Raw genomic sequence first — 24,275 nt, 5'->3', positions numbered from 1 at the left:
TAACGTATTTATGTTGTCGGAGTTATGCTTGTTTCGTGCTGCTATCGGTCTTTTATAGTTTGAAGTAAAAACCTTGAATTTTCATGTTCTATAAAGACGCGTTCACATGTGCAATAAAACATCCCGGGAAGTTCCCAGTAACGGGGATTTTCGCTACAAACCATTCACATGACGTTTAGTTTATGCCGGTAATCCCCCCCCCTCTTCTTTCCGGAAGTCGTCACTGGTTACGTGGGTTGAACGGAAGTGCTCGATTCAAGATGGCTGACGAAAGAGCTTGCAGTAGTTTTCGCGGCGCAAAGGATTATGGGAGAGAAGGTCGGTGTCGACCACCAATCCACCCCAAGAAAGATGAGCCTTTTTTTGATGAGCTTCTCTCCCACCTTTTTCTTCCCTACGAGTCTCATGCCGGTGATTATCACCAAAGCGACCCCCAATCTTGCACATGTGAACGGGGCTTAAGTATCGTGTTGAAGATCTGCTTGATCTCTGAGGAGAGACCTTTTAAATGGGACATCGGCTTACATTCGCCCTTTTCACATGTGGAAAGTTCTACGGGCCGACAAAAGTGTTATTGTGCCCGGGGTCCCGGACTCACGACATTAAAAACTCTTCTGACACACTGGTTTCACCCTCCCTCCCCCCCCCCCCAACCAACAAGAAAGACAGCGGCTTTCGTTGCTAGGGAAACGCGAGCCTGGTATGCATATCTTAAACAAGGGTGTTCAACGTTTAGGAGAGTGTAGGCCGCCTTAGTAATTGGAAAACGTGCCGCGGGCCACTTACTTAAGTGATCTGGAACAGCGCTTATTTAAGCGAGTTCTCCAGCAGCATTTATACATCATTTAAGTGATCTACTTAAGTGATGTATAAATGTACCGCTTTATATTGACATTTAGAGTTGAACAGCGTTTCACTCAAGTGAATATGTTGCGGGTCACTTAAGTGATCTGGAACCATGCGTTATGTCATTTCATTTTAGTGATCTAAAAATATATGACGTAACTGAAAATATATAGCATATGCTGCGGGACACTTGAGTGATCTGGAGTTGTGCCGTGAGTCACTCAGTGATTTGTAAATGTGACACGGGTCTCTTAAGTGTTCTGAAACTGTGCCGCGGTGATCTGTAAATAAGCTGTGGGTCACTTGAGTGACCTGTAAGTGCGAAGTTGGTCTTTTAAGTGGTTTTTTTTTGTGGGTCTGTGCCGGGAGTCACTCAAGTGGTCTGTAAATATGTCGCGGGTTCCTTAAGTGATCTGAAAATGTGCCGCGGACCACTTAAATGATGTACTACTGCACCGCAAGTAACGTAAGTGATCTAGAACTGTGCCGCAGGTGACTTAAAAGATCTGTAAATATGTCGCGGGTCCCTTGAGTAATCTGGGAATGTGCCGTTTGGTTCATTTTTACAAAATTATGTTTGATTTCGCGGGCCACATTTGGCCCGCGGTCCATTGTATGATGTACATTATCAATTTTGTGGCGCTTCACTTTCGCATGTTTTCATTTGTCATCCACAGGAAGGCAACGACGACGTCGCAGAAGAGATCCGAACAGCGGGCCACGTTGCTCACAGTTACAGGGTGGACGTGACGAACAAGAAAGAAGTCGCAATCATGGCCCAGAGGGTCAGGGCCGAAGTCGGGGACGTCACGTACCTCTTCAACAACGCCGGCGTGTTCTCCGGCCGACCCTTGTTGGAGCTGCCGGAAAAAGTCATTCGACGTTGTTTCGAGGTCAACGTCATCGCTCATTTTTGGGTAAAAACACTTAAAATAAAATTTACAATCAATATAAATATATATTAAATAGTACCTTAAAAATAAGTTAACTCATTAATATTTCGCTGTCATTGCAATGGTCATCCCACGTAAGGAAGCTAAATTACGGGGACATGCTTTTCATCACGAGCTGATGATTGGAAAATAGGTACACAGATGCATGCCGGGATCATAAGCAGGAACCGGGTTATTTTTCGAAATTCTTTCACCTCTGTCTGCAATCTGCAACAGATGGCATCATAACTAAAGTATGGCATTGTTGTGGCTGGTGAGCAGTCACTCACGAACGGGTTTCGTTCCGGAGCGCCAGTCCGCTGGTCGGAACGGCGCCAAGAGGCTATTCAAGTATAACGTCAGCATCGATGGGGGGGGGAGGGGTTTCCGACTTTGCTGACTTTCGATGACATTCATTCATTCATTCAAACCGAGCACAACTCCGGTCTATCGCCGTAGGCAATTTACTACCGATTGAGTTGTGCCGGAAGTATTAGTAGTGTGTGTGTGTCCCCCAAATACCCCGGGCCACGAAAGCGACTGTATACTAAGTGCACAACACACCGAATGCATTCAACTGCCTGACACTTGGCCAGCCGCCGCCCAGCCCTCACAGTCCAGCCTCTCATCCGGCATGGTTTCAAGGGAGCTGCTTCGCGACCTTAGCCTACAAGGAACAGCTTTCGCCCTCATTTAATTAAAGACTAATTCGTGACTTAATGCCTTTCTCCTTCTTCGCCTCGTCCTCATTGGAAGTCGGAGTCGGAGCCTGGATCGTCTGCCTCTTGATCGTCGTTTTCCTCCTCAGTCCATTCTTCTTCTCCCTGTCGTCCCGTCTCCTGTTCTGTCTCCTGACGTCTTCTGATTCGCTCACTCCTTCTCCTGGGTGGGCTTGTCGCTCGATCTGCCGCTCCCGTCCGCTTATTATGGAGCCACTCCATGTTCTCTTCCAAAAAGCTCGACAAGTTACTTGATTTTCCTGAGTGCTTTATCATCCTTGGCCATTCTTTTAAACACTCGTTCTCCAATTGCGGCCGTGTCTTAACTAAGTGGAAACGACTGGTGTGGACACATTCCGTGGCAAAGTGAATTGGACTTCCCACTCCTCCGCATATACATTGCTCGTTGTCGGAAATTTTGAAACGCTTGAAGTTGGTGGGAAGCGGTCCATGGCCCGAGAAGAAGATTGTCTTTTCCCTACTCCAGTAACGTTCTTTCCACTGGACTTTTGGGATGACTCTATGAATAAGCCGTCCGTTTGTTTTTGGATCATTCCATTGCTTCTGCCATTCCACTATTGTCTGCCCTTTAATTATTCTTTTGACCGTTACCGCAGCGATCTTCTTCTCCTGGGACGTTGTCTCCAGTTTCATCGCTTCCCGCGCCAACTGATCTGCCTCCTCGTTTCCACGTTCGCCCACATGGCCTCTCACCCACATCAGTGCTACATTCCTCCTTTCTTTCAGTATTACTGTCTACCGTTACTGTCTTGGTTGCCACCTGGTCATAGAGCACTCTCCTCATCCTCCGGTTAATTCCCCATCTTGGACCTGCTATGGCCATCATCTTCTGTAGGTTTGCATTGGCCTTCTTTCCTTGCTGTCGAAGATGTGGAATCCAATCCAGGTCGCTGTCGATAAGCACCCCGGAGTATTTCATTTCTTTTCTCCATGTGTGTCTCTGGTTTCTCATCCTGATTTTAGGTCGCTTGTCTCGTGTGCTAAACCACATGTAACCACTTTTGTCGAGTGCTGGTTCTAGGTCGTCCCGATCCATCCATTTTGCAATTGCCTCCAGCGCTTCTCCAACTGTTTCCTCTACATCATCCCATCTGGGCTCCGAGATCAACAGCAGTAGGTCGTCTGCGAACGCTTGTACTCTGACCCCCTCCCTCCACCTTTCTTTTAGCAGCGCATCCATCGTTATATTCCACATGAGGGGGCCAGAGCATGATCCCTGGGGGCATCCTCTTGTCTGTGCATGCTCCACTGTCTCTCCTTCTACCTCCATCAGAACTTTTCGGCCCTTCAAGAGAGCTTTCAGTGTCAGCTTCAGCTCTGTTGGTATCGGCAGTTGCGGGATTATTTTACGGAGATTTCCGTAACGAAGAGCATTGAATGCCCCCTTGATGTCAGCTGATATTAATACCGTATGCTCTTGTCTCGCTCTTTTTTCTCGTAGAATGTCTATTATATCACACAACGCTTCGTCCACCGACCTCCCCATCCGGAATCCGTACTGGTTTGGATGCAAGAATTTTTTCTTGTCCAGATGATAGACAGTCCTAGTCACCAGTATTCTTTCCAGAATTTTTCCCGTATGGGATAGTAGTGTCACCGGGCGGTACGATTCCAACTTTTCTTGTTCCTTCCCTGGCTTGGGTATCAATACTACCTTTCCAATCTTGAAAATCCTCGGTATGCTACCCAGATCCAGGCACTTGTTATATAACTCAGTGAGCAATGCCGGGTATTCCTCGTAAATCTTTTTGAGCATTGGTACTGTTATCCCATCTGGGCCTGGTGCTTTTTTGTTTCCAGTTTTATTCATCGATCTCTGGATCTCTTTCTCCGTTATCGTTGGCTCCGTCCTTCCCTGATGTTGACCATGTTCTGCTGTATCCTGTCCTCTCTCTCTCTGTTCTGCCATTCCTGCTCTTCTTCATCTATCGGGTAGAGTCTTAGGAGCTGCTGTTCCAATGCCTCTTCCATGTTCTCTGCCTCCTCTCCCATTAGAATCTGGGCCGTAGACCTCCTTGTCTTGACTGTCGCATGATATACGTTCCCGAATGGGTCTACCGCTTTCGCTCATAACTTCCTCCATTCTTCCGTCTTAGTTCGTCTTACCAGCTTATTGTATATCGCTGTCTGTTTTCGGAATTCTACCCTATATTCTATCTTTTTCTCTTCCGAGGATCTCTTCCATCTTCGGAGTTTGGCTCTCAGCAGCTTCCTCTGTACCTCTAGCTCTTGGGTCCACGACGGTGCCTTCCCTTTTCTCGGTGCCTCTCTGGTTGCTAGGGTCCTATCCGCCGTCTGGTTTATCACCTCCGTTATTTGTTCAGTTATTCTGTCCAGTTGATCTACAGTTCCAATTTTCTTGATATTGTCTATCATCTGTTGTGTCCTGCATTTGAGCTTTTCCGCGAAGTTATTGATCCTTCTGATAAACGTACTATACTTTCTTCTGTGTGGGCTTGGTTTCTCTTTCCCCCACCAGAAGTGCAGATACTTATGTGAACTTCCAGTGATTTCGTCTCCTACGCTCCATCCGCTCAATTCCCCTGCTTTACATCGTCAAGCCCGGAAAATCCCTCTCGTCCGTCAAGGTCGTATGTCGGTGTTGTATTCCCTCTGTTGACTACTTCAAGACCCGTCTCCATAGTCATGTCGTGGATTGCTCTTCCCCTGTCGTCACTTTTTTTGTACCCCCACTCCTCGTGATGACCATTGGGGTCGGCTCCTATGATCACTGGTACTCCTTTACTCCTCCTTGTGACCTGTTCTTTTTCCAACGATTCCACCTCCACTGTTTTTGGTCTCACCTCTCTTTCCTCTTTTTCCTCTCTGTCTCCTCTTGCCTGTTTCGGAATAAAGTCTGAAGGAGAAAATGACTTCGTTGATGTCGAGAGGCTAAACGTAGGGTGTGATGAGCTCTCATCCCTCGTGTCTCCACTGCTCTAGGGATTCCACCTAGGGATTTTTGATTTTCGGGATCTGGTCCTTCGTGTCTTTCACTCTTGTTTTGGTTGTCTCCCTGTATCTCTGGCTTTTCATCCTTCCCGTTGCTTGTTTCTTTTTATGCATCAGCCCTCTTTTGTGCTCCTCCCCTTTCGGTAGCTTTGGCGTCTCCATCATATACTTTTCTCTAATTTAAATTCAATAATATGCAATGCGAAAAAAAAATGTTCGTAATCCATGTAAGTCCCTTCAAGTGCCATCTGTCGAGAACATTGTGCACTAATCACCCATGAAAGCGTAATAACGAAAATTTCTGCTCTCCAATTATAAGAGTTATGGCAACGATAAGCAGGTTGAATTATAGCAAATGTTCTGATTAATGATCTCTGCTATCAAGTTTCAAAAATCACTCACCCCTATCATGTCCAGGCGATCCTTAAATATAGTTTAGCTTGACCGCTTGAAAACCGTTGAAGTTTATATCCGGAGTTTGTGTAATCACACCATCCACTTCGAACTAATTGGAATGTTTGAATGATGTTCATACCGTTTTGAAGCTGACATTCCCACCGACAAATCAAATGAAAAATTTGAGTCATTTATAGCGGAAGATAATAACCGTCGCTAGTTGATGAAGACTGCACCGATGTAGCACGCGTGGCATTAACAATATCCAAATTTCTTTCCTACTTCACACCACCACACAAATCCACACATGCACCTTTACTCCTAGACTTGATAAACAGGAATTACGCATTCACTGCCTGCCATAACCTAATAATCACGTTTTAAAGCAAAATTTTTAACGGAGCACGAAAATAAACAAACTGCCTCCATTATGACTTGACTGGACCCCACTTTTGATGACAATGTGGGAGGAAGGGTTTGGATTACCCTTAAACCCCCCTTATGTCATCAACCACCGTTTATGAAAATATGAAATATTCTTAATGGCGTCTTACTCGGTGCGTCAAAAACGAGAAAAACCGTTCGATTGTTTGTGGGTGCCTGAAGTAACGTTCCCCCCCCCAATTGATAAGTGGCCTACAGAGCCACTTTAGTGATCTCTAAATGTTTCGCGGATCCAAGTGATCTGGAAATGTGTCCGGGCCGCTTAAGTGCTCTGGAACTGTGCCACGCATCACTCAAGTGATCCGCAATTATCGTTAATATCGAAAATATCGTTAGTAGATATCGGGACTTTGGTTTGTGTTATCAATCATCGTATATTATCAATCTGCCAGACTATGTAGGCTTAAGAGGTCGAAAGGTGTTCGCAACCTCTGAATAAATAAAGAATTTTAGCTTGAAATGTGAGGGAAAATATATACAAATGCCAATACACGTTTTAGATCAACTGAAAAAAAAAATGCCCGATTTAACGTTTTGAAACCTTTTGCTGAAGTTGTCCCGTTTCTATCCCAACAGTTCAATCAAACGGGACTTATGGCCATCGTACTTACAACATGGATTTTTTTCGGATATAATTATCTCAATCGGTTATTATTATCACAGACTCTCCCACTCCTTGTCCCGATGTGGTCACATCATCAAGCGGCGTGCACTATATCACTAGTTAGAGGAAGAAATGATGGCGACCACTGTTATGCCCAGAGCCGTAAAAAACTTTAAACTGAAATTATATCGTGCTTTATGCGTATATATTTGCAGACTCTGCAGCAGTTTCTTCCTCGGATGCTGGAAATGGACAGGGGACACATCATCGCCACAGCGTCTATAGCAGGACACGCTGGCATGGCCAACATATCCGACTACTGGTGAGTTAAGATGGTCTTTGATCACCGAGATAGTTGCCAGAACTGTAATTACAGTCGAATCCCGTTTTAACGAATACCGTTATAGCGAAAATCTCGTTTTAACGAACACTTTTCTAATCCCCCCCCCTCCCAGATAACTTTACATAGAAACAATGCAAAAAATCTGGAATTCCTTTATAACGAAAACTCTCGCTATAACGAAGTGCTTTCTCCGGTCTCTTGGAGTTCGTTATAACGGGATTTTACTGTATTTTGAATCTAGAACATTTGTAACGAACGCCTCTCTCTCTCGCCCTCGTTTTCAGCGCCTCCAAATACGCAGCCGTGGGCCTCATGGAATGTCTCCACGCAGAACTGGCGGCCGCCAACAGGAAGAACATCAAAGTGACCACGGTCAATCCCGTCATCATCACCACCGGACTGATATCAAACATCAAGTCAAGGTAAGCGAGCTGTTGGGAACGTCTCGAATATGCTGTTTCGAGAAAGACGACTTTTCTTTTCCCGAATCTGTCGATTCCCAGATGCAACATCCAGATCTAAAGATTGAATCTTTAACATTTCTCGCAGGTTCCCATCCATAATGCCGCTGCTGGATCCAAAGAAGACAGCGAAGGATATAATTAGCTGCGTCTTGAGAGAACAGGAAGAGGTCTTCATACCGAGGCGGAGCGAGCTGTTCTTGACAGGATTGAAGTAAGAGCATATTTCGAATATCATTACTACTTACATATATACAGGGTGGTTGACCAATTCAAAAAATTGATTAACCCCTTTCACGTAGACCCTTTCGGCAACAAATTTGGATGATCTATATTTGAAGAATCAGTGATAAAAACTCAAAAACCTGGTTTCATTGTTCACATGGTAGAAATTGAAGGTGGGGTAAAGATTAGTGTGTGGCAGTGGATTTCACTTTCTCTCGGTCACATTTTCTTTCTACACCCTTCTTATATATATATTTGTTCTCTCTCTCTCTTATAAATACGTTTATGCAACTAGGGTCACCGATTTGGGAATTCTAATTGACGAGCGGCTTAGGTTTGCTGAACATTGTTCATCGGTGGTCTGGAATAGATAGAACGCTTGGTCTCATTTTCAAAAAGGTCTCTTCGCGTTCTCCTAAAGTCATTCTTCCGCTTTTTCGAGGCCTAGTTCGTCCTGGACTGGAGTATTCTGTAAGGTTTTGGAGACCATACCTACAGATCCGGGCTTATGAGAATTTCGCGGCCCAATGAAAAAAAAAAAAATTTCGGCTCTCTCTAAAAAATTTTATTTAGTTGCTTCCCCGACATACGAACTTTTCGTGTTACGAACGTAAATCATGAAGGGGAAATTTTTTTTCATGAAGAACGCATTCTATTATGCTCATTTTTTCCATTATTTCAGGAACGCGTTGATAGTGTGGACCGTAATCAAACACGATCCATTGAGAGGGAATGACATTTAAATTAGTTTACAAAATTCATAAATTATTAATAATAATTAGCGCGTGGTCCACCTGCGGACACTTCATCGTGGCTCGAACCATATTGAAGAGACAAAGTTTTGTCATCATCTCTTTATCAAATATACGTTGCAATTCGATAACTTTGATCATTTTCCGAACTTTTTATTGCTTTTGTTTAATTAATGTAAATTAATAGAAGCAAAGGAATCAAGTACTGGAATTCCATGACCACACAAGGGTGGGGCTGACAGGCAGGATCGTCGTAATAGCATCATAGGCCCCCGAGCCAAGGGATTTTTTGGGGGCCCTACCTGAAAAATTCAACTACGTCTCGTTTTTCTGAGGCACCTTTTCTCTAGAGGCCCTTCGGGCACGGCCTGAGGTGGGGGAGGCATGCGTTAAGACGGCACTGTCTAAGGGGCCATTCAAGTATTACGTCAGCATCGATGGGAGGGTTTACGATTTGCTGACTTTTGATGACAAGGGGGGGGGGGGAGTTGGATAATGCTTACGTCATCAACCACCCTTTTTGAAAATATTAAATATTTTTAAATGGCATCTTCAGGCCCGTCAATTAGGGGGGGGGCAGGGGGTCTTTGCCCCCTCCCTGGCTTTTGAAAATACACTAAAAATTGTATATGTATGTACAAATATATATATACGTACATTGAGTACATGTGCTTTGCCCCCCCCCCCCACCTTTCGACAGCTTGTGGGCACTTGAAGTAACACCCCCCCCCCCCTATTAATAAGTGCCCTACAGAGCCACTTTAGTGATCTCTCAACGTTTCGCGGATCCAAATGATCTGGAAATGTGTCCAGGCCGCGCAAGTGCTCTGGAACTGTGCCGCGCATCACTCAAGCGATCTGTAATTATATGCCGCGGATCACTTAAATAATCTTAGAATGTGCCGCGAGTAACTTGAGCGATGTAGAACCTCGCTGGGGAATACTTAAGTGCTCTAAAACTACGTCACATGTCACTCAGGGGGATCTATAAATGAGTCACATTTCGCTTAAGTGTTCTGAAACTGTGTCCCGGGTCATTTAAGTGATCTGAAAATGTGCCACGGGCAGCTTAAATGTTCCGGAATCGCCCCACTTAAGCGATCTGCAAATGTGCCGCTTACTTCATTTTTACAAAATTGTAGCATAAGTTCATTTAGTTATAGTTAGCTTAGTTCATTTTTACAAATTGGCGAGCAGGCAGCATCAGATAACCCCCCGGGGCCATATTTGTTCCGCGGGCCAAGGGCCTTTATGCGATTTATCATTATATGGCTTAGAGAGTGGGTCTCAATGAATTTATTAAAGATAAATGTTGAGTTCATAGCCTTCAAATAACATTGGAATTAACAGAAATTGATTATAATAACATATAAAAGTATTTTCTTCCGAAATTTCAATTAAAAAAAAATATTTTTGCATTAAAAAAATAAATTTTTGATCGTCGGGGAGCATGAGGGCCTTCCCCCCCGTGTACGTATCTGATGCCACCAATATGCGTTAGGATTCAGAGGGGCAGATCTGATAACGAAATTTTGCTGACATGGGGGATGGGGAGGGGGGGGGGTCAGAGTTTTGCTGAGGGAGGGGTCAAAAATGGCTACAAATTTGCTTACGTAATACTTGAACGGCCCCTAAGGTTCACAAAAGGCGTCCTCTTTTTTCGGTTTTCGAATCTGGTAACCCTATCTGAAAGACCACATATTCCGTATTTTCACTTATTTGTTCGATCATCCATATTGCCCAAATTTTTTTTCCCATCCATCATTTCGAGATTAGATGGCAGCTCCAACAGTATATAAATCAGGCCTCCATCAAGCTTATATTACTGGAGAGCGTATGACGCCAGCGGTCTCCGCCTCAGCAGTGCTGAGACTGAGAACAGTGTCCCCCAATATGTCCCGACGAAAGACGGAACATGTCATCACGTGACTCGGTGAAAACAAACACAATGCCCCGTTATTTTCTTATGGCATACACAGGAATGTGAAACAATAAATGAAAGAAATAATTTCAGCATCGATGAGATAATTCCAGATTCAATGAAAGAAAATATTCTAGAATTAATGTGAGAGAGAATTTTTCAGCATTTATAAAAGTGATAATTCCGAAATTAATAAAAGAGAGAATTCCAGGATTAATGAAAGAAATAATTTCAGCATTAATGAAAGAGATAACAATAAAATTAATGAAAGATGAATCCAGAATGAAGGAAAGAGATAATTCCAAAATTAATGAAAGAGAGAATTCTAGGATCAATGAGATATAATTCTAGGATCAATGAAAAAAATAATTCCAGCATTAATAAAAGAAATAATTCCAGCATTAATAAAAGAAATAATTCCAGCATTAATGAAGGAAACAAATCCAGAATTGATGAAAGCAATTATTTCAGAAGTAATGAAAGAAATAATAATTAATAAAGGATATAATTCCAGAATTAATGGAGGAAAATTCAAGTAATAATGGAGGAAAATTCAAGTAATAATGGAGAAAAATTCCAGAATTAATGGAGGAAAATCCCAGAATTCATGAAGGGAAATCCGAAATTGATGAAGGAAATTATTCCCCATTAATGAAAGAAATGATTCCAGTATATATTAATGAAATAAATAATTTAATATTTTTTCAACTTTAGATGTGTGTGTGTGAGTTCTCTCTCTCTTTCTTTCTATCCTTTTTTTTAATCTTTAAAACCCAATATTTTATAGACCGAACCGTACATTTCTATGGAAAAATTGCCAGGCGGGAACTTTGTTTTCACCGAGTCACGTCATTTCCTTGCATTTGATGTCGCTGCCGTCGTCGCGGCGGCTGGATGCTCCCTCCAGTAATATAGCTCAGTGAGTAATATAAGCTCGATGCAAGCAAGCCTCAGAATCTCTGTCGTCTGCTTCTCTCCAGGTTCCTTGTTTCGGACGTCTCCTTGTGTCCTTAAAAAATTACTGAACTGGCAGTTTGAACTTCCAGTTCTGTTTGTGAGCTTAGTTTGTAGGGAACAGAACAAACCGTCTGTCGTCTGCTCATTAAGAGGTTCTTTGTTTTGCACGTCTCCTTATGCCCAAATAAAATAACTGAACTATCAGTTCAAATTTCCAGTTCAGTTCACGAGCTTTGTTTATAAGGAACTGAGAGGAATAAAGAATATAGTTTTTTTACTTTAAACTTCATCATCACCACCAGAGTCATTTTCAAATTTGAGACTAGATGGCAGCACATTACTGTAAAGTGGAGTGTGAAAAAATTCACTTTTTACGATCTTACCTGCCGCCTGCTTGTGTGGAGGTTCTTTGTTTTGGACAAAGGTCTCCTTGGGTCTTAAAAAAATTACTGAACTGGAAGTTTGATCTTTCAGGTCAGTTTATAAGCTTTGTTTATAAGGAGCAAAGCTGAATGAATAATTTAGTTTTTTTATACCTGAGCTTCGTCATCACCACATAAGGCACTTCTGATTTTAAAAGTAGATAGCAGCACCAACAATATTTTTTTAAAAATGAATGTCTTAAATAGGGTGACCATACGTCCCGTATTTCCCGGGACAGTCTCGATTTTTCTGTTTTTTTAGCCGTCCCGACTTTTTGGCAAAAGTGTCCCGGTTTTTCCCGTATTTTACACGAAGCCTACTTGAATTTTTATTCTCTATTGAAGTCAAAGATTGACATTATTTTTCAATTCATAAATTATTTTATGATACATCTATATATGGGAATACTAATCTCCCACATTTGCCTTGGTTTGGTAAACTTTTTTTTTTCGTGGAATACAATTTAATCCACTTCAATTTGCAGTAATGCATCATTTCCCGCCATTGCGATTTATCCGTAATTTCAACAATATTTGGCAACTTTGTTTGGTTTTGGCGTCGTTTTTGGCGATAATTGGTGATGTCCCGTATTTTCCCGTATTTCTTTCGAGGAAATATGGTCAGCTTAGTCTCAAAGTATTCTAGAGTATTAAATTAATTTTTTAGTTCCCCTAAAATTGTTAGTGCCAGTGTGAATTCGCGGCAAATGCTGCTACAAGGCAAAAAAAACTGCTATTGGCGGAAGGAGTAACGTTTCGAGTCACCTGGTATATACGGGACTCATTACTTCCTAGATACAATATCTATAGGACGTTCTAGCTTCGGGAAGACTGGGTGCATTTATCGCACCCACGTCCTGCAGCAGGTGTCGCTAGGCTGGCATCTTTGGTGGGCCTTAAGAAACTAGACTGAAGACTTTCAATGCCCCCCCCCCCCCCACACACACAGAGGCCGTGCGACCTGTGCGGCCACACGGGGCACCTCTCTAGTTAAGGGTGAAAAATCCGAGTTGGAAGGTAAAAAAAAATTGTTGAGCTGATAAACGTCATCGGGGGGGGGGGGGGGGGGCACCAAAAATGGATATCGCACAGGCAGAGATTCCTTGCTATTTTATGCCTCTACCCATTGGTACATCAAGGCCACCTCAAGACCATCGTAGACCCGGGGCCACAAGTAGAGGTTTTGTGTCTAGCAAGCATTTTGGCACCCTCTTGTAATGTTGAAGTAGAGATTAAACGGTGAAATTTGTGCCCTCTCTGGTCCAGTTGCTGATTCACCAAACCAGCCGGCTCCGCCCTCGTTGTGGCCCTGCATAAGTGCTGTGGTGAAGTGATTTTTCTGAGTCCACCCCCCCCCCTCCTCCCCTATCTGGCTATTAAAAAAATACCTGCCTACCAATTTGCGTGTTCATTCTAAAATTTTTCTATCAGATCGTATATTCATGAGGCCCCTTTCTATAGCTGAGCCCCGTCTTCTCCCGAGCACCTGCCCCCCCTCCTCACATTAAGACGACACTTGCGAAAAGAGGCGGGGGGGGGGCATAATCAGCCAATAAAATACTTGTCAATAGGGAGTCGCCCATAAAATTCTTCTCCTGTCTAGTATTACATTATAAAAGATTGACAAAAAAAAGTTCTTTTATAAAACTTTGAAAAATGCAACTGGAGAAACCGCGAGACACCCAGGCTCTGTCGCAAGAAGCAACGCAAGCACTTTGCCCCTCCCCCCCGAGGGGGGGAACAGGGCATCTCCGGTAAAACCAAAATTTATTGATTCGTCAAAGATTACATATAGTGAAAGGAAATCAAAAATTATGTAAATCGAAGAATCAAATTAATCAAGTTAAAGTAAAGTGCAACGGGCACGGATAATAAATAGTCATGGAAAGTTGTATAAAAATCGTATCGCAAAAGGCGCAATCAGAAATTTGAGTGATCAAGGATTGAATCAAATGACAAGAAGGGCAGAGCACCTCATTGCACTCCGGCAGTTCAATACAGTCAGTCTAATTTCTCCGAGACGTCATTAATTAGGTTTGGGATTCATCCTGCTCCTCGCTCGCAAACAGTGCCACCAGCGCACTGTCAGGGTGAAGACGCGGCGGTTTCCTTAACGGCGCTGGTACCGGAGTTGCAGGAGCTGGAGGAGACGGATCCCTTATCTTCTCGGGATGTTCCTCAAGGAATTTCACCATTTTTCTTATCTTTTCCTTTGATTCTTCTCGACGTAGTATGCCAAGCATCCATGGTCTGTGTAAATGGGCAGCCGGCGAACAGAAGTGAAAGGGCATCGTTTCTGGACAGCATGTGGCGTAGTGCAGGGGCGTGCCAGGCTCAAGGCAAGAGCATTTATCGCTGGCAATCACTTTAAAGCGATGTAAGGTTGCTGGGAAAAAAATTGGGTTGTTGAAAAATGCAACTAATAAGCGTATCGATACGCTCCACAGATTATGAGAACTAAGAGTGAAAAACCGATCGGTTTTACTCTTGGTTCTTACAATTTCAACCAAATCTCATTTCACGGCCCCTGTGCTGTGTCCGGGTGGGCCCATGCGTTAAGACGGCACTGGCCTTGGGCCCCGGCCGGGCCGTACTGGGAGGAGGCAGACTTTTGGATATGCCCCCCCCCCTCCCCGAAATGTGAGAAAATGACCGAAAAGGGGGGAAAAGATGGCCAAATCTATTGTTCTATCCCTTTGGTTCTCCGAAATGAAAGTTGTCCCCCTCCTAACTAAATTTCTGCCTACGGGGGGCCCGTCAAAGATCCCAGTTTAGGGATACTGCTGCAAGATGTTGGGGGGGGGGGCACCGATTTTTCCATAGGACAAGTGGGCTATTTCTCGGGGTCTCATAATTTTTCGGGCCTCCAAATTAATACCAAAAATATTTTACCTCAGTGGAAGCCAGTAATTTATTTTGGGAGTTGCAGTGCTGTGTTTACGCATGGGCAAGTAAATATTTTGACGAGGCATGTATTTTTCTCATACAACCACATATATGGCCTATTCTTGCATAAAAATTATTTATTCGTGAGTGTAAATTTTTGTGGATTTGTCCAGCCCTTTTTATTATGTAGCCACGTATTCAGAAAAGAAACCATAATCGATGCTCTTAACCAGGGACGGTTCTTTGGCCGTGTGACTTGCGCGGCTGTATGGGGAACCAACAGGTGCGGATCCAAGTCGATATTTCGGAAGAAGCGAATCGTGTAAGTTCGTTGGATCATCTCGTATTTTACGGGACAGGAAAATTTTCCAATATTATTCGGTTCTTACTTATCACCCGAGACAGATATCTTTATCTGCGAATAAAGCCGTGGCAGACATCTTCAGCTTCGAATGGAGTGAAAGTAGACGGATCCAGGACACTGCATCTTTGGGCACTGCCCTAAGATGAGTGCGAAATTCGAGTTGAAAAGTGAGAAGCTTTGTCGACAAAAAAACGTAGGCAGGAGGCACCAAAAATAGGTTCCGCACAAGTACAGATATCTTCTCGAGTTATCCATGTTCTTACGGCATATTGGTGCATCAGGCCTCCTCCACAATCCAGGTAGGGCCGCTGTGTCAGATTTTTTTACCGGATATTCATTACTCTGTAATGAATTTATAAAAACCCATGGATCCCATATCCTATGACTCCTAGGCTGGGATCTTTGGTACGCCTCCAGGCCAAACTTTTCATCCCCCCCCCCCAGAGTAAGTTTATAATGTGGGAAAACACGAAAAAAAATGATAATTATCGTCCCGTGTCTGCTCCCCTCTAGTTGCGGCCCTAGGGAGCAGGAGGTTCTTGTGATACGGGCGTCGGATCAGAGAGGGGTGGGCACCAAAATGCGTGCTTTCCCCGGCTGAATAAGTATCTAGTTGCAGTCGTTGCAGTCCTGCTTACTCTTGTGGCCTACTCTACTACTATCTAGTTGGGGAGGAGCAAACGGGTCCCGCGCCTCAGGCGCCGGACCAGATAAGGCACCAATTTCAACTTTTAACCCTCCTTCAACATTACAAAGGGCGCCAAAATGTGATCTTGCCCGGCTGACCAATCATCGGCGCTGTTGCGACACTGTTTGTAAAATATACGTATGGGGGGGGGGGAGCACCAAAATCATTTAAGTGCTTAGGGTCTTCAAACATCTTAATCCGGCCCTGAAAGCAGAGATTTTGACAAAACACGCCAAAAAGGAAGAGCGACTTTTTTAAAATGCAAGAAATCTCGTCTTCAAGAAATTTCAACAAAACTCCTCATAGTTCCGTTTTCGTGGCTCCTGCTACATAGACAAAAGAAACCATCCAGAACAATTTCCACGATTCTCGCGGGATCTTTACACTTTTCTTGGCGCTATGACATCGCCAACTTATCGGCGCTGTAGCCAAACGTGCCAAGTTTGTCGCCAGTTCGGCGGGATTCACAGAGAGAGATGGCTAATATCCATTTTTACATACGATAATGATTATTTACAGATGAGAATGACGTAATAAATAACAAATATTTACGTAATTATCGTATGAGTATTGGAGGTTTTTTCGATACGACAGCACCATCTGCTGCGCAAATTTGCGTCTAGTTTTTAAAGTCTTCCTTACAAAATTTACAGTTTACCCGTGCCTTATTCATTTCCAACTCTCTTCCCATTCTTTTTTTCTTGTTTTTTTTGTGCATTTCCCCAAATGCACCCGTCAATTTTGGGACAGCCCTCCTGAAGGTAGGTAGTAAGATTTCATGATTAATTGAAATTGACGATTTTACATCGTTTTGATGCTACCTTCCCTTTGTGTTTCAGGTGCTTTTCCAGGAAGACTAGATACAGGTTGCTGGATTATTTCAATTACGGATTCGATCTTGAAGATGGAATGGAGAAAAAATCTCTTTTGAAATAGTGATGGACGCAAAAACAACAGAGAAAACTTAAGAATCTTGGAAAAACATTTCAGGGAAGAATGAAATACGTATCAAAAGTTTTAAAGCCAATTCGTATTTATCCGATTTTCACCACGAGACAGTGATTAGCAAGGAAAAAAAGCGCCACCTTTGTACAGTTTTCATGATTATCTGATATAAATTATGAATTTCTTTTGGTGAAGTATGGATAATAATAATACTTTTTCGTCTTCGGTTATGTATGATATTTTTCGCCATTTCAGTCCAACATAATGTAGAAATTTCTTTGAATATGGAATGATTGGACTGTTGGTTGTGTATGTGTGTGTATATATATATATATACAATGTCGTCTTAACGCACGGGGCTACCTGGGCATGGTCCGGGGGCCTCAAGTGAAGAGGGGCCTCAGAAAAATCTCTTGGCCCGTGGGGCCCATGATGCTCTTAAGACAGCACTGTGTATATATATTCTGCAGCATTTTCTATGAATGAGCAGCGGGAACACAATGGAATGTTGAGTAATTACTGAGCTCGAAATAAAACCAGTGTGTTGCTCATGAGAAATAAAGTTAAACTCATGAATTCATGGACAATGTCACTCATTTAGTTATTTTTTGGAGCTGGTTTGGTACATCCAGAAGTGAAAGCAGGCCGTAAAAATTAAGGTCGCAATTTCTTTTGTAAATACCTAATGTATAGCAAAATTATAGATTCCTATATGTTGCATGTTTCTGCATTGCCCTGATTTTAAAAAAAGCAAGAGTGAGGCATTTGTCTCGGGTCCATTCGTAGTTTTGGGCCACAAATATGGGGGGGGGGGGCGATGCTTTTCACTTGTCAGATGCAGCTCTTTATTCGGAAGCATGCAGGCTCGGATCCTATATTATTAATATAATAACATTCACTTCGGGCCCTGAAGAAGGTTGTTTGGGGACCCTCGTAAACTTTCAAAACACACTGGTTGGTTTTCTGCGTGTGCGGAAAATTCACCGACAACAATTCACCGCCGGAAAATTCACCGACCAACAATTCACCGCTATTTCCTAGCGACCGGCAATTCACCGCTAGGAAAATTCACCGACTAGCAATTCACCGACAACCGTTCAATGCGAGTCAGTTAGCGAGGGAGTGAGCGATTGAGTTACTTAGTGAGTGAGTGACCCACTGAGTGACCGAGTCAGTGATTGAGTGACCGAGTGATTGATTGAGTCACCTAGTGATTGATTGAGTGACCGAGTGATTGATCCAGTGACCGAGTCAGTGAATGAGTGACCCAGTGAGTGACCGAGTGATTGAGTGACCGAGTGAGTAAGTGATTAAGCGGGTGAGTGAGTGACCCAGTGAGTGACCGAGTGAGTAAGTGATTGAGTGGCAGAGTGATTGAGTGACCCAGTGAGTGACTGAGTGACCGAGTAAGTAAGTGATTGAGTGACCGAGTAAGTAAGTGATTGAGTGACAGAGTGAGTGAGTGACCCAGTGAGTGAGTGACCCAGTGAGTGACTGAGTGACCGAGTGAGTAAGTAATTGAGTGACCGAGTAAGTAAGTGATTGAGTGACCGAGTGAATAAGTGATTGAGCGGGTGAGTGAGTGACCCAGTAGTGACTGAGTGACCGAGTGAGTAAGTGATTGATCGAGTCAGTGATTGAGCGGGTGAGTGAGTGACCCAGTAGTGACTGAGTGACCGAGTGAGTAAGTGATTGATCGAGTCAGTGATTGAGCGGGTGAGTGAGTGACCTAGTAAGTGATTGAGTGACTGAGTGAGTGACCCAGTGAGTGAGTGAGTGACCGAGTAAGTAAGTGATTGAGTGACTGAGTGAGTGACCCAGTGAGTGACTGAGTGACCGAGTAAGTAAGTGATTGAGTGACTGAGTGAGTGACCCAGTGAGTGACTGAGTGAGTGAGTGATTGATCGAGTCAGTGATTGAGCGGGTGAGTGAGTGACCCAGTAGTGACTGAGTGACCGAGTGAGTTAGTGATTGATCGAGTCAGTGATTGAGCGGGTGAGTGAGTGACCCAGTAGTGACTGAGTGACCGAATGAGTAAGTGATTGATCGAGTCAATCTTTAATTCGAGAAAATTTTTAATTTTTATCAATTTTAAAACGAATAAAATCCAGGGCCCACATCCAGTAACGGGGACCCAATACGCAGATATTTAGTGGGGCACCCAGACACTGGATTTATCTCGGGCTTCCGCTGTTGAAAATTCCACAATGTTAAACGACAGAAAAGAATGAGATTCATCCAGTGCCCCCAAAATGAAACGGGACCCCTGCCTCGGAAGCCAATCGGGCATGTGAGGGCCACTGCAAATATTCATTTTACCAACGAATAAAATACAGCCCCCCCCCCCTCACGCAATTACCCTCGACCGAATTCGAAAATTTTATGGGGTCCCAGACTGGATATACCTTGGGCTTCCACTATCGCAAGGACCCCTGGAAATGAAATCTTTTAACTTTCCCATGAAGGTATATGTGCAATCCCCCGGGTACCCCGACCCTGTATGTTGGGAGCACTGGTGATATATGTATATTTTACGTATACATACCTCTCGGCATGACCCCCACGAGGGCAGGGCTGACAGGGGCCGGAACGTTTCTTATCGTTTTTTGATATTTTCACACTATAAATTAAGCACAGAGGGGCCCGTGAAAAAGCTTGTTTGGGGGCCCGCCATCTATTTCAGCTTAGGGGACCTGCTGTAGGATGTGGGAAACTCTGGGTACATGCACATTAGTTGGTCCCGATGTGTCAAATGGGTCCCGATATATGCAAGAGTTAAATGAAAACTTGACCCCAAAATCGTAACCGACTTCCGTAACACAAAAACGTAACAGATTTCCATCACTCAAAAAACGTCACCGACTCCCGTAATAAAAAAATCGTCACTAATTTCCGTTGCATAGGAAGTATATATATACGTATATAGTAAATATAGAGTACATATACTAGATACGCACTAAGGCGGGATTCCGGAAAGTTCATCACGTGAAATCGCGGGCAACAGCTAGTTCAGCATAAAAAAAATCCATTGGTTACTGATGATCAGCGATGTTTTTTATAACATCAAAGTGATAACAGGAGAGGATTTTAAGCATTTTTAGGAAGTTAATTCATCGCGTATCCACTTACTTTATTATCTTTTAATTCTGTTATTATCCCTTTTAACATTCAATTAGAAGTTTCTGAGTAAAACAGAGTTAATGGAATTTTGTTGAATATACTATCTTGTATTGGGCAACAGCAATTTGTAATTTGTACAAATACAAGGCCACAACAGGCAAAATGCCCAGCGAGGTGGCTGAGAAAAAGATGCCCACAATTAATATGGATGTCATATATTTAAAAAATACAGCAACCCGAATCGTATCATCTGAATTTCTTCTCATAAAGTCATTATTTAAACTTTCCGCCATATCTTTAGGATATGGCACTTACTAACTCAATAGATCACTCACTCGCTCATTGAATCAGTAACCCACTCGCTCACTGAATCACTTACTCACTCGGTCACTCAGTCACTCACTGGGCCACTCACTCACTCAGTAACTCAATCGCTCATTCCCTCGCTAACTGACTCGCATCGAACTGTCGTCGGTGAATTGCATGGCGGTGTATTGTTGGTCGGTGAATTTTCCTAGCGGTGAATTGCATGGCGGTGCATTGTTGGTCGGTGAATTTTCCTAGCGGTGAATTGCATGGCGGTGCATTGTTGGTCGGTGAAATTTCCTAGCGGTGAATTGCATGGCGGTGCATTGTTGGTCGGTGAATTTTCCTAGCGGTGAATTGCATGGCGGTGAATTTTCCGTAAACCGGTTTTCTGTGGTTCCCAATTTCGGGGTGTGAACACGAACCGATCTGCCCGTTAAAAAGTCTCGCCACAAAGATGGACAAGCCTAAAACGGTACAAATTTTCAATCACTGCAGTTTACTCACAGTTTGAAAAATAAGCGGCAGATGGCAGCACTGTATCAAACATTACATATAAATAAAATTCTCGTTAGGTTCACAACATACACGCCCATTTCAACATGTACCGATTCGTTAGAAGTTCCGCAAAAGGATATGAACGAGGTGCATGTGTGATTTAGTAGTAGTACATAGTATCATCGTCCACAGCACTATGCAATACACGCACAGTACGCGATGCACCGAAAGAGGCAATGCAGCAAAATATGTAATGCTCTACTATAAGCGATACAGCATAATGCGTAAACCAGTTGCACCATAAGGCGCAACACAGCATATATACTTGATAAGTAATGCGCCACATTTAAGAAATACAACACAACACGCATGCAGTATAACACGCGATGCACCGCAAGACGTGATACTGCACAATGTGTAATGCACGACATTAAGCAACACAGCGCGATGCATAATGCAGCGCAACACCCAGCTTAAAGCCGGGTTTTCCTAGGAATAGGTGTTTTGCGAAGCGTGAACTGAACAGTATAATTTTCGCGTCGGCAGCAACGTGTTACATAATCACGCTAAGCGTTTGTGTTTTCCTAGCGGGGCGCATCAGATCAGGACGGCTATATTATAGTATATGGCCTTGGCATCAGCTACTCTGTCGTCTGCATGATCCGGTTTGAAGGGAAGGGAAAGAAAACACAAGAGTGAAGAGAACAAAACACGCGGCGCACGATGCATTTGACTCCTCCAGAAGCAGTCGGCCAATCACGCCCGACGTAAAGCGTTGTCGTGAGGCGTATTGCACTCTGTAGGAAAACAGTCATGCTGCTTTTCTTATTGATGAGTGGGCGGCGCGTCGCACAAGAAACGTGCTCCTAGGAAAACCCGGCTGAAGTGAATAACAAGTTCAGTTATTTTTCAGCACAGAAAGAATCTTACAAAAAAATGGACCTCAAAAAAAAAAAAAAGCAGACGACACAAAAGAAGAGATTTCCACTGTTTCATTCGAACTGTTGGGGCTGCTATCTAACTTTGAAATTAAAAGTGATTCTTGTGGTGACAGTAAAATTATTTTCTTACGATTGATAGTGATGATCACAACAACAATGACTGTTCGTTAAAAATTATTTTGATCACTAAAAAATTCAAAAACACGCAGATAGTCGACATGTGACTTTAATTTAGTGCAGCAGATATTGAATGAAAAAACATTTTGTAAAATAGGCCCTATCACTGTAACAGCGGGAAAATGTTAGTCATATGGTCAATAGATTACATGACGTGAAAAATTGATAAGAGGAAAGTTGGCAAAACCCAGGATTGCCAGACTAGCGGTTTTCCTTACCGAATTCGGCTAGTTTGACAAAAGTTCGGTGGAAAATTTATAGCTTTGACAAGTGGCGGTTTTTGCCAACAGCAGTGTTCTGTAACTGGGGGAGGGGCGTCTTAAGAGCATCATGAGTCCCCAGACCAAGTGGTTTTTTCTGAGGCCCTACCTTGTAAATTCTATAAACTTTCGACCGGGTCTCATTTTTGTGAGGCCCCTCTTCTTCAGAGGCCCCCATGTGGACCCATGCGTTAAAACGGCACTAGTGAGGGGTCTGGTGGGACTGGTCAGCACTTTCCAGAGATAGAGTGATCGAAGTTATATTACTAATATAATCTCAATGGATAGGGTCTTCTAGGAGGGGCTGTAGAACCAGACCCAGGCTCTGTCACGTGGGGGATATAAGCACATTCCCCCACCCCTTGGGAAACGCTGGAGAGAACTGCGTGCACTAGGCCAGGGGGCCCGACGCCCCCAGTCCTCGATCTTTATGATTGAGGCTTTAGTCCATGAGACCCGGACACCACACCCGCCGTTGTCCCTCAAAGAATCCGCAAACACCCCTTCCCAAAAAGGTGCTGTCAAAATCGACCGTATTTACATTAGCAATGTACGTTATAGATTATTTTTTACTTGTCAGTGTCGGTTATCTGGGCAAACCATCCTCGCGATTTTTTCGTCAACTGGCTCTTTTTGGTAGATTTTTTTTTATTATCTCGTAGCTGATCCTGTATCAGCAACATCTTTCAGTAACATTACATTTGGGTTTGGCTGCTAATTCAAAAGCGCTCATCCATGTTTGTCGATAAAGAAATTCGGACGATTTTGACTAATGGTTAAAAACATGGGCGGAGATACCCAGCGTCACAGCTGGAGTCGACTGATCTAATGTATATATTAATGTATGTAAATATCTAATGTATGCATATATGAATTGAAATCATCATCGTGCCACCTCCCCCCCCCCCAAACTTCCAAGTCATCTCCGCCTATGGTTAAAAAGTAGGGTGACCATACGTCCCGTATTTCCCGGGACAGTCCCGGTATTTTCTGTTTTTTTTGGCCGTCCCGACTTTTTGGCAAAAGTGTCCCGGTTTTTCCCGTATTTTACACGAAGCCAACTTGAATTTTTATTCTTTATTGCAGTCAAAGATTGACATTATTGTTCAACTCATAAATTATTTTACGATAATTACAACTATATATGAGAATACAAGATATACGGAAGACTGGATGTTGTGAAGATATTTATTATTTCAGATGTTTATTTTTTAAGGAAGGAAAAAACTCATCTCTGCCTCCACCGGGAGTCGAACCCGGGTCCCTCGATTGCCGGACGAGTGCTCTGACCACTAAGCTACAGAGGAGATAGAGATTTTCCTTCGCTGGAGCGTATATATGCCGAACGGAACCGTGCGATGGACGGTGAAACCGATCTATATAGCCCTCTGGTGGCTCGTCGTCAATGAGCTATTAGCTGATCGGTTTGGCGTATTTTCCCGTATTTGGAAACGCAATGTCCCGTATTTCTCTCGAGAAAATATGGTCAGCCTATTAAAAAGCATCCTATATCCAGGGTTGGCTCCCACTTATTCTTTGGAAATACAGTAGGTGGTAGTTTTTCGTAGTTTCTTCGTAGTTTTTTTGTTTGATTTTTGGACAACAGATAGATAGAGATAATTTCTGATCCATTAATGAAGCTCTCAAATTAAAGAATAGATGGCAGCAAAAGCCGTTATCAACTACAAATAGCATTAGTACTAAGCTGACCATATTTCCTTGACAGAAATACGGGAAAGTGGAATTCCAAATACGAGAAAATACGGGACATCGCCAATTATCGCCACGAACAACGCCAAAAGTGTACAAAGTTGCCAAATATTGCTGAAATTACGTAAAAATCGCAATGGTCGGAAACGAAGCGTTACTGCAAATTGCAGTGGATTAAAATGAATTCAACGCATTAAAACGTTCAACAAGACAAATGTGGGAGATAAATGTTCTTATTTATACTTGTAATTATCATAATATAATTTATGAGATGGAAAAAAATTTCAAGGAATAAAAATCCAAGAAGGCGTCATGTAAAAAACGGGAAAAACCGGGACGGCCAGAAAAAGAAAAAACCGGGACTGTTTAGGTAAATACGTAGCTG

General features: G+C 43.2%; 1 protein-coding gene across 1 annotated transcript in view; it reads left to right on the top strand.

Moving 5' to 3' along the window:
- LOC149080833 (short-chain dehydrogenase/reductase family 16C member 6-like) overlaps positions 1 to 17,454 on the top strand; it is a 29,845-nt gene extending 12,391 nt beyond the window's left edge. Inside the window, exons 2-6 of the mRNA XM_089237502.1 lie at positions 1,524 to 1,763; positions 7,130 to 7,236; positions 7,542 to 7,679; positions 7,807 to 7,932; positions 16,773 to 17,454. Coding sequence (XP_089093628.1) covers positions 1,524 to 1,763; positions 7,130 to 7,236; positions 7,542 to 7,679; positions 7,807 to 7,932; positions 16,773 to 16,869 — 708 coding nt within the window. The 3' untranslated portion in view covers positions 16,870 to 17,454. The remainder of the gene's footprint in view (positions 1 to 1,523; positions 1,764 to 7,129; positions 7,237 to 7,541; positions 7,680 to 7,806; positions 7,933 to 16,772) is intronic.
- Positions 17,455 to 24,275: the final 6,821 nt, after the last annotated feature.

Source organism: Pholcus phalangioides, unplaced genomic scaffold (genome assembly GCF_987345545.1).
Source record: "Pholcus phalangioides strain wild (caught in Gottingen) unplaced genomic scaffold, Ppha-v1.0 ptg000010l_1, whole genome shotgun sequence".
NCBI lineage: Eukaryota > Metazoa > Arthropoda > Arachnida > Araneae > Pholcidae > Pholcus > Pholcus phalangioides.
This window is presented reverse-complemented; position numbering and strand designations above follow the sequence as displayed.